Genomic DNA, 18,149 nt, shown 5'->3' with positions numbered 1-18,149 from the left:
TTTAATTTTACTTTTATTATTATGTTATATTAATCACCATATATTACATCATTAGTTTTTGATGCAGTGTTCCATGATTCATTGTTCGCGTATAACACCCGGTGCTCCATGCAGAACGTGCCCTCTTTAATACCCATCACCACATTTTTAAAATCATGTTGTTTAATTGGTTGTTAATGTTGGGTTTTAGTTCTTCGTGTGTGTGTGTGTGTGTGTGTATTTTAAAGATTTTATTTATTTATTTGACAGAGACACAGCGAGAGAGGGAACACAAGCAGGGGGACTGGGAGAGGGAGAAGCAGGCTTCCCGTGGAGCGGGGAGCCCGATGCGGGGCTCGATCCCAGGACCCTGAGATCATGACCTGAGCCGAAGGCAGACGCCTAACGACTGAGCCACCCAGGCGCCCCTCGTGTGTGTGTGTGTGTGTGTGTGTGTGTGTGTATATATATATATTTAAAGATATTATTTATTTGAGAGCAAGAGAGAGAGCATGAGCAAAGGGAAGAGGCAAGGGAGAAGCAGACTCCCCTCTGAGCAGGGAAACTGACATGGGGCCTCTATTCCAAGACCCAGAGATCTGACCTGAGCCGAAGGCAGATGCTTAACCACCTGAGCCACCCAGGTGCCCCAGTCCTTTGTGTATTTTGGATAATAGTCCTTTATCACATATGTCTTTTGCAAATATTTTCACTCAGTCTGGCTTGTTTCTCATTTGCTTAAAAACATTAATTTTTGAAGTGGAATGTAGATAAGGCATTGCAAGTGACCAATAAGTTTCTTGTTTCTTTTTTTTCTTTTCCAGTATCTATGCCTTTCTTTCTTTTCCTGCCTTGTCACATTGACTGGGATTTTGAGTACCATGTTGAGTAGAGTGGGGTGGTGGTGGTGTATTGGGGGTAATATCTTTGCTTTGTTCCTGATATTAGTGGGAAAGCATTCACCATTAAGTATGATGTTAACTGCACATATTTCCTTGATGCACTTTATCAGGTCTAAGTAGTTCCCTTTTATTCCTAATTTGCTGAGACTTTCATCATGAATGAATGTTGTCACATGCTTTTTTACTATTGACTCATAAGATTGTATGGTTTTTCTTCATTTGTGTGTTGATATAAATTACATTTATTTTCAAATGTTGGCTTAACCTCTTGTATCTCTGTACAGTGCTGGATTTGATTTGCTGGTATTTTTATGGAGGATTTCTACATCTATGTTCCTGAGGGATATTGGTCTGTAGTTTTCTTCTACTTTGTTTTCTTGCTTTGGTTATCAGGGTAGTATTGCCCTCATGAAATGAGTTGAGAATTGTTCCCACTTGTATTTTCAAAAGAGATTGAATGAGTTCTGATAGCTAGACTCAAGAAATTGACTCATTTCATCAAAGTTGTCACATATATATGTGTGGAGTATCCCTTATCCTTTTACTGTTCATGAAGTCTGTAGTCTTTCCCCTCCCTTGTTCCTGATATTGTTAATATATGTCTTGCTGTTTTTTCTTGCTCAGTCTAGCTAGAGGTTTATCAATTTTACTGATATTTGAAAAGATTTTTCTCTTGTTCTGTTTTTATTCTGTTGATTTCTGCTTTTTTTAATACTAATTCCTTGTTTGGGTTTCATTTGCTCCTTGAGTTTCTAAAGGTTAAAACAGATTGTGATCTTTCTTCTTAAATATAAGCCTTCAATACTATAAATTTCCCTAGGCATTGCTTTAGCTGAATCTCACAAATTTTGACATATTGTAGCTTCATTTTCATTTAGTTGGAAATACTTTCTTTCTAATTTATACTCAAGACTTCCTTTTTGACCCATGAATTATTTAGGAGTAATTGTTTAACTTGGAAATTTTCCTGATATCTTCTGTTACTGATTTTTAGTATAATTCCAATTGTCAGGGAATATATTTATATGATTTCAGTTATTTTAAATTTCCGAGGTTTTTCTGTTCTCCAGTTTATGGTCTGTCTTGGTGACAGCTCCATGTGTACTTAAAAAGTTTCGTTTTCAGGGCTCCTGGGTGGCTCAGTTGGTTAAGCATCTGACTCTTTATCTCAGCTCAGGTCTTGATTTCAGGGTCATGAGTTGAAGCCTTGCCTTGGGCTCCATGCTGGGCATGGAGCTACTTAAAAAAAAAAAAGTTTCAGTTTCATCTACAGGTTCTTCTCTGCTTTTTTCCTCCTTAGCAACTTGTTTGTTCAGGACTCTGTGTATGTGTGTGTGTGTGTGTATGGTTGTATTCTTTTGATGACCCTTTTTTTTTTTTAAGATTTTATTTATTTATTTGAGACAGAGAGAATGAGAGACAGAGAGCACATGAGAGGGGGGAGGGTCAGAGGGAGAAGCAGGCTCCCTGCTGAGCAGGGAGCCCGATGCAGGGCTCGATCCAGGGACTTCAGGATCATGACCTGAGCCGAAGGCAGTCGCTTAACCAACTGAGCCACCCAGGTGCCCCTCTTTTGATGACCTTTAATATGTTCCTTTATCATCTTTATTTTGGGGGAATATTTGTTGTTATACTTAGAGCAGGTAGTGGTCCTTAAATTTTAGTGTGCATCAGAATTACCTGGGAGGCTTGTTAAACCATAGATTACTAGGCCCCATCCCTGGGGTTTCTGATTTGGTTCCTCTGGGGTGGGGACTGAGAATTTGCATTTCTACCAAGTTAACCTAGTAATGGTGAATGCTGCTCATCTGGGGACAGTACTTTCAGAAGTACAGCTCTAGGGCAGTTGTGCAACCTTGTCATTATTGACACTTTGAATTGGATAGTTCTTTGTTGATGGGACTATCCTGTGCATTGTAGGAGGTATAGCAGCATGTCTGGTCTCTACCCACCAGATGACAGTGGTTGTGACAAGCAGAAATGTCTTCAGACTTTGCCAGATGCTTCCTGGGTGGATAGAGGGAGGCACCCATCCCCATTGGGTATCACTGTTCTAGGGTGCCTGGGAAAAACTCTTACATCCATATCTTTAAGTATTTTTCTTTTAGGATGGTTAGATTCTCCTTGGAGACACTATAGTATTATAGCCTTCCTGCCCGATGGTGAAGGCCCCCTGCCAGTGTTCTGTTTGATAGATGTGGGGTGAAGGGGTAAAGGCTCAGCATCTAGTATGTCTGTGTTTTCTTAATTTTCTTCATTTTGGTATTACACTCTTGCTTTCATTGTGCCTTGGGTGTTTAGTCCAGAGACTTTCTGTTTCCTTTCTTTCTTTTCTTTTTTTTTTTAAGATTTTTTTATTTATGTATTTGACAGACAGAGACACAGCGAGAGAGGGAACGGGAGTAGCAGGCTTCCTGACGAGCAGGGATCCCGATGTGGGGCTCGATCCCAGGACCCTGGGATCATGACCTGAGCCAAAGGCAAATGCCTAACGACTGAGCCACCCAGGCGCCCCTCTCTGTTCCCTTTCAAGAAAAGAAAAAATCCTCTAATCTTTTGTCGGGTTTGAGGAGGGGCAACTGTTTGCTTAGTGTGAAGTGAGGATATGTCTGCTTCTGAGACTTTCAAGTAGTCCTCTTTGTTTTAGACCTTAAGCATCTCTCAGCTCATGACCCCCTGCCCTCAGCCTTACAGTATTGCGTCTTCTGGGTATTTTGCAGATTCTGGGGATTTAGCTTTCTGCATTGCCAGTTTAGGATTCGGTTCTCTTGGGTCTGCTAAATTAATTGATCAGGTGTCCATGTGATGTCCAGCTTTAAAATTTTGTTCCAGTTGAGATTAAAAGGTCTCAGTTTGTTGTCATCTCTTTTTGCTAATCCTATCCCTGAAAGAGATTTGTATCTGGAATATATAAAGAATTTTTGAGGGGTGCCTGGGTGGCTTAGTCAGAAAAGCACACAACTCTTGATCTTGGGGTTTTGAGTCGAGCCCCACATGGGGTGTAGAGATTACTTAAATAAATGAAACTTAAAAAAAAGAATTTTTGTAACTCAATAATAAAAAGACAAACCAATATAAAAAAAGGTGAAGAATCTGAATAAATAGTTCTCCAAAGAAGATATACAAATAAGCACACGAACAGATATTCAGTGTCATTAACTATCAAGGAAATGCAAATCAAAACCACTAGAATGGCTATAATTAAAAAGTTGGATAATAAATATTGGTGAGGATATGGAGAGATTGGAACCTTATGTACTGCTGGTGCGAATGTACAATAGTACAGCCACTTAGAATAACATTTTGGTGATTCCTCAAGTGGTTAAATGAAGAGATACATATGACCCAGTAATTCTACATCTAGATATATACCAAAGAGAAATGAAAACCTATTCCACACCAAAACTTGTATATGAGTATTTATAGCAACATTATTTATAAGAGCCCAAAGGTGGAAACAACGCAGATGTCCATCAGTTGATGAATGGCTAAACAAAATGTTGTATATCCATGTAATGGAATAGTTTTTGGCCATAAAAAGTAAGGAAGTACTGATACATGCTACAACATGGGTGAACCTTGAAAACATTATGCTAAATAAAAGAAGCCAGTTACAAAGACCACATATTATATAATTGCATTTATGTGAAATGTCAAGCATAGGGAAATCGGTAGAGAAAGAAGACAGATTAGTGGTTTCTTAAAGGTTGCAGTGATGGGGGAATAGGGAGGTAATAGCTAAAGGGTGTTAGTTTCTTTTAGAGAAGATGAAATTTTCTAAAATTGACTTGTGTGATTGCACATATCTGTGAATATACTGAAAACCATTGAACTGTACACCTTAAATGGGCAAATTATATGTGAGTTATACTTCCATAAAGCATTAAAAAATCCTTTACTATTTTAGTGGGGATTTAACAGGATATAAGAGTAGATGTGTTTCTTTGGCATTTTACCTTCACATCTTAAAATACGCTAAAATGCAATATAATTATAGGTTAGACAATTAAATCATTTATTTCGGAATGACATGAGGGATATTAAAGATTCTGAAAATGTTTTCTTTAAGGTTAGGAAAACACATTTAGATTTAAATTAATCTCATTTTACATATGAAACAGATTATAGTTTATTTGGGTGGATTGGTCCTTGATGTTAGACTTAGGTTTGAATGTAACCGGGGAGTTTATTAGCATGCTGCTCATTACATTGTTACTCTTTCTAGTAGCTACCAAAGGGAGAAATGACATGTCAGTAATAGAATGGTTAAATTATTGATTGGCTTCTCTCTATAGGATATTATCAAATGGTGTTTTACAAAGATTTTGTAGTTATTTGGAAATTGTTACCTTAGATAAAAAGGACATATTTTTAGATAAAGGAAGGAGAGCTCAGATGGAAAAGCTCCAAAATATTTACTGTAGCATTATTTTGCATTATCTTTTTTTTTTTTTTAAGATTTTATTTATTTATTTGACAGAAAGACACACAGCGAGAGAGGGAACACAAGCAGGGGGAGCCGGAGAGGGAGAAGCAGGCTTCCTGCCGAGCAGGGAGCCCGATGCGGGGCTCGATCCCAGGATCCTGGGATCATGACCCAGGCTGAAGGCAGATGCTTAACGACTGAGCCACCCAGGCGTCCCATATTTTGCATTATCTTTATGATTAAAAAACAACAAACAGTTGCTTACACTGAGTGTTGTAACTTGATTATGGAAAATTTCATTCATACGCAAAGGTAGAGTGTAATGAACTTTCATGCACTTCTCATTTTCAACAATGATTGACATATAGTCTGTCTTGTTTTATTTATATCCGTCTACAATTCCCCTTCCCTGCCTTCTGCAAGATTTTATAAAATCTCAGATATTATTTAATGTGTCTTCCTACTTATTATGACAACCAAACATACCCCTTTCTATTTCCAAAACATTCCCTTGGTAATAGTGCCTTCATCTATTGAGACCCATTTCTGTAGGGCATTAGGGTGGAGTGGTTTAAGATGTGATACTTTTCTGAATTTGGACTGATCCTCTGAGGTAGTCTGTTAACATAGATTCCTTGGCCTACTCTGAGACTTCCTGATTTTGAGGGTGGAATAGGCCTAAGCATACAGGTGCTTGTGATAAAGATAGGAGAAAACACTGATCTAACATGGAATAAATAAGGTTTTTTTAATAGTATGAAGATCTTTTCTCTGTTTTTCATGTAATTCTTGTCCCTGGAAAGCCTTTCTTCAGGTTTTCTTGGCTACTTCCTAATCTTTCTTTAGTTTTCATTGGAAAGCTTTCTTTAATTGCCCCTGTGCTTCCTCCGTACTTTATGGTTTACTTGACTAACTCTTTCGTTGCTGTCCTTCAAGGAAAGATTTTTGCTTTGTATCTCTGCATGTGGATAATACCGTGTGTGTATGTGTGTGTGTGTGTGTGTGTGTGTGTGTAGTACTTCTTGTTAATGAATGTTGAATGAAAAATGTGGGGAAGAAAGTAAGTATAACAGGCCAAGAATACGAGGTTGGCTGTATATGTATTCAACTAGAATGGAGCAGGACTGGAGATGGAAAGCTGAGGCATAGATTATTGTAAACGTGGTAGCAGCTATGTATGGCTTGAACTATTGCTAGCACCATTGATACAAAAAGAACAAGGATATTGGGAAGAAATGAGTTGTCAGGCCTTCACAGAAAGTTGAATATATAGGACATGCGTACTTATAATACAACCTTAGTGTTGGAGATGAGTGAAATGTTAATACTCATTTCCCACTATGATTAAGATACTGACACAGAAAAGATGTTTATTTATATTGTTTGAATTGTAATATCTGTAGTAGGGGCCTTTTTGAAGTACTAGTAGAAACTAGACTAGATGGTGTTACGCAAACACTTGTAATAATTATTTTATTTTTATGTTATTTAGTTCAAGGAAGAAATTTCTAAACGTTTCAAATCACATACTGACCAACTTGTGTTGATATTTGCTGGAAAAATTTTAAAAGATCAAGATACTTTGAGTCAGCACGGAATTCATGATGGACTTACTGTTCACCTTGTCATCAAAACACAAAACAGGTATGTTTTTAGAAGACCTAGAGCTTTAAACTGTGAATAAATGTTTATACAATTAATCCTTGAATAATGCAGGTGTTAGGGGCACCAATCCCCATGTAGTCAAAAATCTGAGTATACCTTTGGACTCCCCCCAGACTGAACTACTCTAGCCTACTGTTGAGTGGAAGCCTTGCTGGTAATGTAAACAATTGATTAATACATATTTTATATGTTATACATATTATATACTGTTTTCATACTATAAGCTAGAGAAAAATGTTATTAAGAAATCATAAGGAGGGTGCCTGGGTGGCTCAGTAGGTTAAGCGACTGCCTTCAGCTCAGTTCACGATCCTGGAGTCCCAGGATCAAGTCCCGCACCGGGCTCCCGGCTCAGCGGAGAGTGTGCTTCTCCCTCTGACACTCTCCCCTCTCATGCTCTCTCTTTCTCTCTCTCTCAAATAAATAAATAAAATCTTAAAAAAAAAAATCATAAGGAAAATACATTTATAGTAGTGTCCTGTCTTTATTGAAAAAAAAAAAAAAATCCAAGTATAATTGGACCTCTGTAGTTCAAATCTTTGTTGTTCAAGAGTCAACTGTATATCTTTAAAAAAAAAAAAACAGTCTTGGGGCGCCTGGGTGGCTCAGTTCGTGATCTCAGGGTTGTGGGATTGAGCCCCGCGTTGGGCTTCCTTGCTCAGTGGGGAGTCTGCTTCTTCCTGTCCCTTTGCCCCTCCCCCCTGCTTGTGCTCACATGTGCGCGCACGCTCTCTCAAATAAATAAATAAAATCTTTAAAAAAAATAACCAGTTTTGGCTTTACATGGCTTTCTCTGACATTAATACTTAAATAGATAAAAATTCATTTATTTGTTGTTGGTAACAAGTTAAAAAAAACAAATGATTAAGTAATGCTGATGCTTACACATTTGATATTTTAAGGAGTTCATCAGTATTAAGTCCTATTTCTAAATTAAGTCAATTCCAAATTATTTGCATTATAGGATAAGCAAATTAGTATGTTTTTAGTGATTCTTTTTGTTTTAGGGAGATTTTTGGACAAGATCAAAGGTGACTCATCTCCTTGATAAACCACAAATGAGTAGCCATATTTCATTATCAATTTTTTTTAAGGTTTTATTTATTTGAGAGAGTGTGAGCGAACACAAATGGGGTGGGGCAGAGGTAGAGGGACAAGCAGGCTCCCCTCTGAGCAGGGAGCCAGGTGCAGGGCTCTATCCCAGGACCCTGGGATCATGACCTGAGCCTAAGGCAGACGCTTAACCCGCTGAGCCACTCAGGTGCCCTTCATTATCAGTTTTTAAGAGACACCTTCATATTGTCTATCACTAATAAAAAATACTGACAAACTGTTACGTTTTCTTTTCACTTGAAATTTTTATTCTATATTTAGTGAAAGCGCTCCTTTAGACTTATTTTTGGATATAACTCTTATGCATACCTACAAAGAAAATACACATGAAATAAATTGGTTAAAGTCTTCCTAACACTACTTCACATTGAGTGATTCTTTTGAATCACGTTTTGACTTCATCATAAGTATTCATGTTTTTGCATATGTGATGAAACTCTACTGTTGAGAGTTTGTGGTGCAGCATTTCATAAAAGAGTGCTACAGTATTTTCTCTAGGAGTTTCTTCCAAGCCACTGACACCCATTCTGCAAAGTTTTATGCTGGTTTTCCCCCAACAGCAAATAGTTGTTTCCCTGACACAAAATTCATTCCTTCTGTTCCTGTTCTTAATGCTTTTCTGTATACACAGTAACTTTATTGGTACCAATTAATAATGAAATCTTCCTGAAGACTTTTTTTTTTAAGATTTTATTTGAGAGAGAGCGAGCATGAGCAGGGGGAAGGGCAGAGGGAGAGGCAGAAGCAGAAGCAGACTCCCCACTGAGCAGAAAGCCTGATGCAGGGCTCAATCCCAGGATCCCAGGATCATGACCTGAGCCGAAGGCAGATGCTTAACTGACTGAGTCACCCAGGTGCCCCTCCTGAAGACATTTTATGTGCTATTAAATAGCACAGCATGTCTGGTATAATCACTTAGTTGAAGTTCTACAGAATACATATGCATAGGCATGACAATTGGTGCCTGGTTGTCAGCAATTTTAAGAGATCTTGATTTCAGAAATGTTATAATGAAAAAATGTACATCTTAGAATCAATGAAAGAAGCAGTGAGATTCAGAACCCTTAACTGGTATCAGATGGAAGGGGTTTCCAATAAAGTATCTCTATTTTTTTTACCTAAAGATAATATTAAGTAATTAATACAAGTTATTACTGGTATTGATTTCTTAGTTTGCTTTTGGTGATGTCTTTTTATATTTTACTTTTAAAAATTTCAAGAGGCTGAGTAGAACTGCCCCCAATCCTTAAGAACTTAGAAGGGGGTAGATAAAAAAAAATTGCTTATATAGTCAAGCTTTGTAGGTGTGACTAGTCATTGATTTCTCTTCTCTGGGGTGACCCATCTCCATATCTTACATTATCATTATGATTGAAAGTAGTGAAATATTTATGTACCTATACTGGAGGTGGGGGGCAGTTGAAGTACAGTTTAACTTGTATAGGATTTTGCTATGCTTCTTTATATTTAATGCTTAGTTATCTCAGGGTATTTACCTTATGACAATTTGAATTGGTCTGAAAACTTACACTTTTATTTCTGAGAATTCTGGAATTTCAGAGGTTCTTTTAAAAATAATTAGCTCCACTGTTTATACCATGATTTGGTTATTTTTCCTAGGCCTCAGGATCATTCAGCTCAGCAGACAAATACCAGTGGAAGCAACGTTACCACATCCTCAGCTCCTAGTACTAACTCCACATCTGGTTCTGCCACTAGCAACCCTTTTGGTTTAGGTAAGTGTCTTTAATTATTTTACAGGGATAGGAAAAAAAACTCCTTTTCACCTGGGTGGTTTTGGATAAAATGATAGAATTAAACATTAAGTCACTTACACAACAACAGTTATTACGTCTGTAGCTTATTTCTTCAATTATAGGTGTTAAGGAAGTATTTGGGAATACAGATGTGCTTGGTTAGCTTACATTCACATTTAATAAGTGATAAATAAGTGGCACTTTTTTTAAAAAAAAAAATCAAAGAGATGTGGCATATGTGTACCTGATCTGACTTACCACAGCATTGAATCTGAGGAGGATTAGCTAACTGTTGATCGTAAGCTAAGCTAACCCCCTGAATATAATTTTCTGATTTGTAAAACAAAGGACTCAGACTTCCATTAGTGTCTTGAACACACAGCGGAGGGTTGGGGCCTAGGAGCAAGTCCATTGGCTAAGGAGCTCCTGCATCAGCCCAAACCACTTTTCTTATATCAGTTTTATAGTGAGGTTCTGTGGAAGGTTTTGTTGAGGAAAAAGAGTATTCTGAAACTAACAGACACTTCAACTAGATAGCTAAATGGTTCGATGCTTCTTTCAGTTTTTAAGTTGTATAATAGTACTTTGAAATGACATTTAAAAATGTCATTTGCACATCAAGGATCATACCTTCCCTTCCTTCCAGAAAAAGTTTTTTTAGTAATTTAGTTCTACTGTGCCAACTATGTTGGAAACCTTTTAGGGTATGGCAGGGATTCACATTTCCTTTTTTTTTTTTTTTTTTTAATTTTTACATTTTTGCTGCTTTTGTTTTCTAGAATGATCTTAGGGTAAATATATCTCTTTTGGTAAATTTTAGATGGCAGAATTATTGACATGAACAGTCTGGAGAGATTAGGATGAAATGATTTAATGTTCAGAGTAATGAAAGGTATTGTTGAAGTAAATCTCTTCCCTCTTCCCTCATTTTATAGGCAATTCCCTTCTCTCATTTTATAGGCAAAGAAATTGAAGCCCAGACAAGCTTTTAGTTAATTTGTCTGAGGCCATACATCTCCCCCATTTCCTTCCATTTCCAGTCTCATTCCTGTCCCCTCCTATCTCAGTTGCTTTTCTTCATTTATTCCCATTTACCCTATATAGTTAGCTTTTCTTTTTTGGTGCCTCTTCTCATGAAGGCCCAGCCCATGTATAAAAGCTACAGAATCCCACCATCACCCTTTCCTTTGCTTCTCTTCTTAGCTGTCTTTGGAAGAGGCATTTTCCTTTTTCTGTCTGTATTTCCCTTTCACTAAGTTTGCTATGCTGTTTTTTTCCCCATCACTTCATTGAAAATTCATTTGGTAAGGTCACTATTGACCTCTTGGCTTGCCAAATTTAGTGGACACATTTTTGTTTTAATTCAGTTTCTCTCAGTGCTTACCAGTCTGTCCTTGAAATTTTCTTCCTATTAACTCCTGTAACTGTTTTTCCCTGGTTAATTTTCTGGCTTTTTCTTTCTGTCTCATTTATGGGTTTCTTTTCTTTTGATTGGTATTGTTCCCCAGAGTACTGCCTTGTCTTTCTTCTTGTTAGGACATTATCTTCCTCCTGTATCTTGGTGATTCTCAAATCTGTACCTCAGCCCAGAGCACTTGTTGTGAACTCCATGTCTTTATTCAGCTCTCCTCTTTGATATTACTTGATGTTCTCTAGTACTTTAGCCTGTGTGTGTCTCCTCAGAAAGCAAAAGAAAACAAATGCAGAAACTCTTACTTTGCCCCTCAAACTGCTGCCTCTTCCCCACTAACTCTCTCCATAGCTCTTCTCTATCTCATCCCTTGCAAATATTCCGTTGTCACTTCCTTGATGCAGTTCCTTGACTTGTTAAAAATCTGTAATGTTTACTCTGAGTCATTTCTATACTGTTATTAGAATAAGAACATCTAAAGTGATTGTTGTGCTTAAAATCTGTCAAGACTTTATGATTTAGCTTTTGCCTACCTCTCCATTCTCATTTCTTAACACAGCTCAGCAGTTTTAGTAGGTTATTTATCTTTTGGTAATAGATAACCTCAAACTCAGTAGCTTCTTACCACAAAGCTTAATTTCTTGCTCCAAAGCTCTCCTTCATTCTGCAGTGAAGCCCCCATCTACATGGTCAGTCCTCGGGACTCAGGCTAATGGAATCCTGCCATCTTGTAGCTACATCACTTGGGACATGGCAGAAGAGATAGCCAGGAGTCTCAAGCTGGACATTCTGTACTTTGGCCAGAAGTGACGCATTTCTTGCAGTCCTTTGGTCATAACTAGTCACATGGGTCTGTCCAACTGCAAAAGAAATAAAAGGCTGCACGTGGAATGTTTGGTGAGCACTGCTATCTGCCATTCTAGTCAGACTGAATTTTTTGTGATTTCAGGAACACATCAGTAGTCCTATTTATCTCTATGCTTTTTGTATATAATGTTTGTTGTGCTTACTATTAAATCTTTCTTCCAATCCTTCCCATTTCTTGCCAGCCTATTCATTCCCTATACTCATTAAGTGTCATCTTAGGAAAGTAGCCATCCCACTTAGGTACTATATCACCATAGTATCTTGTGACTATTTCTATTAAAGTACTTATTCTGTATTTGTTTTCCTTGTCTGCCTTCCCACTACATTGAGTTCTGTATGTAGTACTTGTTTCTTATCATGTTATTCCCTATGTGGGTAGCACAGTCCTTGGCCTATTAGAAAGTGCCCAGTAAATAAGGAAAACAAATAAACTTTTCTCTTGCCCCTTGAACTACAACCTCTTCCCCACTAAATCTCTTTCCATACCTCTTCTCTATGTAGTTATTCCCTGTTGTTACTTGAATGAATGCATTTGGTTGGTTATGTAATTTTGACAGTTAACATTTTATGATAATCACTCAATCATCTTGGATCTGTTAGGTTTTTCCATGACCAAATTCCTCCAAAGAGACATCTGTTTCTATTGTATGTCCTGGCCTTTTCTCTCCTTGATCAGCAGCAGCTCTGTTCTAACTAGAGTTTATAGGTGAATTCTACTAGCATCTTTTCTTTGAGAGGGCATGTTCTAGGGTATCTCTGTGACACCGGCCAACCCTCCAACACCATCTGGGTGTCTCGTAGTTCAGTTCTGACAGTACTTCCCTGGAGTTAGTGTCCAATCCCATAGATTTAAAAGTGTGTCATTCAGTCCCCCAAGACTGCCTCTCCTTCAGATACCAGTCTAGGTACTGGACCATGTGTTTTGACCTGCAGGCTATAAATTGGGGGGTCCCATAGTTCCCCTCCACATTTGATAATTTGCTAGAATAGCTCACAAGATTCAGGAAAACACTACTTATGTTTACCAGTTTATTAGAAATAAACAAATGGAAGAGAAGCATAGGGCAAGAAATGGGGGTGTAGGAGAGTGCAGTTCCCATGCCCTAGAAGTGTTCACCAACATGAAAGTTTTCTGAATATCATTGCTCAAGAGTTTTTACATAGCTCAATCTCTAATCTAGCTCTTTTTCCTCCCCTTCCTGGAGGTTGGTGGGTGGGGCTAGAAGTACCAACTCTTTTGTCACTTGGTCTTTTTGGTGATCACCCATCCAGAGGCTATCTAGGTGCCCCACACTAAGTAATTAATTGGCATAAATGAAGTGTGATCTAAAGGGGCTTGTAATGTAGAACAAAAGACACTCCCTTTACTCGGGAACTTCTAAGGCTTTTAAGAGCTCTGTGCCAGGAATCTGGGACAAAGACCAAAAATATATTGTATTATATCACACGTAGGAAATACATATTTAAAGTATATATTTTTAAAGATTTTATATGTATTTGTCAGCACAAGCGGGGGGAGTGGCAGGCAGAGGGAGAGGGAGAAGCAGACTCCCTGCTGAGCAAGGAGCCCCATTTGGGACTCGATCCCAGGACCCTGGGATCATGACCTGAGCCAAAGGCAGACATTTAACCAACTGAGCCACACAGGAAATACGTATTTTGGTTGGTTTTATTATTTAAACTTAAATATCAAAGTGAGTGGATTTTTGGCTAATACTAATTACAGAAATCAAACATGTGTTTTTAAAAGTAATAGGAATTCTGTGTGCTTTAAAATGGTTTTCTAGGGCACCTGGGTGGCTCAGCCAGTTAAGCGTCTGTTTTTGGCTCAGGTCATGATCCCAGGGTCCTGAGATCGAGTCCCACATCAGGCTCCCTGCTCAGGGGAAGCCTGCTTCTCCCTCTCCTTCTATGCCTCCCCCCTCCCGCTCTCTCTCTCTCAAATAAAGTCTTTAAAAACAAGTGGTTTTCCATAATGGGACTATTGAGTCACTATTTTTGCATTTTCATATTTTAGCACAGTCATATTAATGATAAAATTTCTGACTTTTATTTATGTGTCTTTTTCCCTTTATCTTCTTAGGTGGCCTTGGAGGGCTTGCAGGTCTGAGTAGCTTGGGTTTGAATACTACTAACTTCTCTGAACTACAAAGCCAGATGCAGCGGCAACTTATGTCCAATCCTGAAATGATGGTCCAGATTATGGAGAATCCCTTTGTCCAGAGCATGCTCTCAAATCCTGACCTGATGAGACAGTTAATTATGGCCAATCCACAAATGCAGCAGTTGATTCAGAGAAATCCAGAAATTAGTCATATGCTGAATAATCCAGATATTATGAGACAAGTATGTGGAAAGTTCTTTCAGTTCACTTAGCTAAAGAATTATATACTTAGTTCTTAATTTTCTGTGCTTAAGGAGCTTGCCTTTTGTAGATGGCTAAGCTACCAAAAGAAATAATGGTATTTGTTCAGGAAAACTCAACACACTAATTTGGACTATTTGAAATTTGAATTTTCTGCTGTATTTTAAAGATCACTGTAAACAGTTATTTTGCAGATTTAAGAAACAAAAAGAATCCAATTCAGGAGATGGGCATTCATTCACAACAGAGTCCTTCTTTCTTGGTGTTATTTGAATGTTAGATTGAGGTGACATCCAGCAGGAATTATTGGAAATAAGTTTCCGATTTAATTATTGAAGACTGCTAATTCATAGTTAGAAAACTTGTAAACAAATCAGCTGTAGTGGTGAATGGCTAAATTAATTCATGTGTATTTCAGTGCCTTTTTATATGGATATCTTTTTCGTAGACATTGGAACTTGCCAGGAATCCGGCAATGATGCAGGAAATGATGAGAAACCAGGACCGAGCCTTGAGCAACCTAGAAAGCATCCCAGGGGGATACAATGCTTTACGGCGCATGTACACGGATATTCAGGAACCAATGCTGAGTGCTGCACAAGAACAGGTGATAATGCAGGCCCCTAGGGCGTAGGCCAAAGGGTACTTCCTCTTTTAACACAAATATGTGTGTGATTGAAGGGTACCTTTATATGGGGAATACAGTTTTCATTCAAAAAAGAGTTCCGTATCTGTAATTTAAAACAAAAGCTTATTCTGTATGATTTTTGTGTCTTTTATTACAGTTTGGTGGTAATCCATTTGCTTCCCTAGTGAGCAATACATCCTCAGGTGAAGGTAGTCAACCTTCCCGTACAGAAAATAGAGATCCATTACCCAATCCATGGGCTCCACAGGCTTCCCAGAGTTCATCGGCTTCCAGTGGGACCACCAGTGCTGTGGGGGGCACTGCCGGGAGTGCTGCCAGTGGCACTTCTGGGCAGAGTTCATCTGCGCCAAATTTGGGGCCTGGAGTAGGAGGTAGGCTCATAACAGCTCACACTGTTTTTCTTTGTTATCCTCACTTACTTGAATAATGAAAATATTTTTTATACTGTTACTCTTTGTGCTGTGTGTGTGTGTGTGTGAAGTAACTTTTATGAATTATCTTTTCATGTTGCAAGTTTTTTAATGGAAGTTTTAAATATGTAGTGATTAGTATTAATCGCTTGTGTGCATTATAGTGGAAAGGGTTACTGATGAGATGACCACCCACTTCTTCCAAAACTATCTCATTAGAAAATGATTATCTCATTTCAACAGTAGGAAAACTGAAGTGCAGAGAGAATACAGTTACCTGTGGACTCCCTACTGGAGCATGTGTTTTCTTGGCTTTAGTTTCTATGATAGATTGGTGGATTCTCACACTCCAGTCCTAAAACCAGGGCTAAATGGGCTGGATCAGAGCACCTGCCAGCTTTGTTACAAGTCCGATTCCCGGGTCCTAACCTCAGACCTCATGGATTGGAATCATCTACAGCGGCTTTAAGATCTGTGTATAAAGCTGCTGGAGATTCTGATATGTGAACAGGTTAGGAATTTACTTTTGATCATTTCTCCGTAGACTAGACTCAATAAATGGAAGTCCTTTTCTCAGCTATTCAGATGATAAGCATTAGGTCTAAAATCTGTAGCTAGTGATGATTTTAGTCCTCGTGCTTGGCATGGAAATGAGAAGAAATGAAAGCATGGGGCCACTTCCCTCAGGTGAGAAGGACTTGGATGTGCTTTCAGAGATGGCTGGTGTTTGGCAGAGGGAGTGGAAAGGTGAGGTGCTGGATGAGGAATTTTTCAAAAGGACATTACTGAGAGAAGTCATAATGGAGAGTCATTGGTGGTCACTGTAGTAGATATTCTTTATAGACCATAGTGGGTATCATGATGTTTTTGAATATAATAAAGAGTTGATAAAAATTGAAGTATTGCCATTTTAAAAAATTGAACTATATTTGACATAGCGTTAGTTATTCCCAAATGATCACCACAGTAAGTCAGTCTAGTTCACATTGAAGTAATACCATTTTTAATCAGGAAAAAAATTATCCTGTTCTGTTACTTAAGCTATGTTAAACTATGTTTTTGATTCTTAAACTATGTTTTGAGAGAGATACTTTATTCACATTTCAAAGATCTTAGAGCAGACAGAGCAAAGATTTAATCAGATTTCCTTTTTTTTTTTTTTAAAGATTTTTATTTATTTATTTGAGAGAGAGAGCATTGAGGGGGGAGGGTCAGAGGGAGAAGCAGACTCCCCACTGAGCAGGGAGCCGTGGGACTCGATCCCGGGATTCCAGGATCATGACCTGAGCTGTAACCAACTGAGCCACCCAGGCACCCATGAATTGCTTTCTTTTAACTATAGCATGGTTATCTACAGTAACAACTTTTGTCAAAAAATCAGTTTTGGGACCTTTTATTCAGATTTTTTATGTAATGGCTTGATACTTTAAGATTTCATGTTATTGTTTCCATCAAAGGAGAACAAAAAACAGCAAAAGGGAATGGATTCTGCTGGCCTAACAATTTGTTGTTGTTGTTTTTTAAGGTGTTTTTTTTTTTTGGCCTAACAATTTGTTAGCATAGTGTACATTATTGTGATTTTTTACTCAACTCTTTGCAGTCACATACACACATATATACACACGTACCTGTAAAGATAAAACTCTTGACTCTTCTTTTGCCCTGTAAGCACTTACTCTAGAAGGTGAGGAAATCTTAGAGCAGGAGTCAGCAGATTTTTCCTGCAAGGGGCCAGGTAATACTTTAGGCCTTGCATATCAAGAGCAAAGCGATAATATTATGAGAGAAAAGACATTACGATAAGTAAAAATATAGTAAAAATTGAGTGTAATACTTTTTCATATGTACCTACTAATGATAGGAATGGAATTCTTTTTTAGGGATGACATTTGCTAATTGATGTTCACAGTGTTTCCTGTTGTCAAAATCAAATTGCATGTTCATCTGTTAGTGTGATGTGTAATGAGATTTTACTTAAATACGTACTTATTCCAAAAGTATATGATTTTAATAGCATAGTCGTCAGTTGGAAGCATTTATAGGATTCTGTTAGATTCTTCTTTGCCTTTAACGTGTCTTTGCAGATTAATCACTTCCAATTGAAGGTTAGGTGGTAGGACCTCAATTACACAGTTAAATGAATTTTGAAATGTGGATTTTCTTTGCACTTGTATTGAGGCCCAAAAAATGCTGCTGTACCGTAGTATGATCTAAAAAAAAAATATCTACTGTAAATTTGTGGGAATGGAGATCTCATTTTAACTTTTGACAGCAAGAGAATATATAAAGCACCTTGACGTTGTCGTTTAAACAGTTTCTGCTGTTGTCAAAATCACTTCACCGCAGTATGAGTTTCACATGTTTGCATGCCGTTTGCCTTATAATTATGGGTAGAATTCATTGGGAAACATTACCAACTCTCTAGCAAAAGATAATTTCCAGAGTCATTTGGTGTTTGGTAATGGTGGTTAAGTGGTTCAGAATTTCAGTCTTAGCCTTTAGCTAAAAAAAATTTTGAAGTAAAACTTTACCTCTTACAAAACAAAAACTTGACCTCTGGTAAGCCATCAAACTGCTGCTGTGTGATTGGACAAGTCAGGATATT

At 37.9% G+C, this 18,149-nt stretch overlaps 1 protein-coding gene across 2 annotated transcripts in view; it reads left to right on the top strand.

Annotated features, from left to right (window-relative positions):
- The window catches only part of UBQLN1 (ubiquilin 1), a 51,144-nt gene that overhangs the window by 22,032 nt on the left and 10,963 nt on the right, over nt 1–18,149 (top strand). For both annotated transcript variants that reach the window (XM_035024384.1, XM_035024383.1), the window contains exons 2-6: nt 6,800–6,951; nt 9,706–9,821; nt 14,204–14,466; nt 14,934–15,092; nt 15,271–15,505. In XM_035024384.1, the coding sequence (XP_034880275.1) occupies nt 6,800–6,951; nt 9,706–9,821; nt 14,204–14,466; nt 14,934–15,092; nt 15,271–15,505 (925 nt within the window). The remainder of the gene's footprint in view (nt 1–6,799; nt 6,952–9,705; nt 9,822–14,203; nt 14,467–14,933; nt 15,093–15,270; nt 15,506–18,149) is intronic.

This window comes from Mirounga leonina, unplaced genomic scaffold (assembly GCF_011800145.1).
Source record: "Mirounga leonina isolate KUSES-001 unplaced genomic scaffold, KU_Mleo_1.0 Mir_179, whole genome shotgun sequence".
Classification (NCBI taxonomy): Eukaryota; Metazoa; Chordata; class Mammalia; order Carnivora; family Phocidae; genus Mirounga; species Mirounga leonina.
This window is presented reverse-complemented; position numbering and strand designations above follow the sequence as displayed.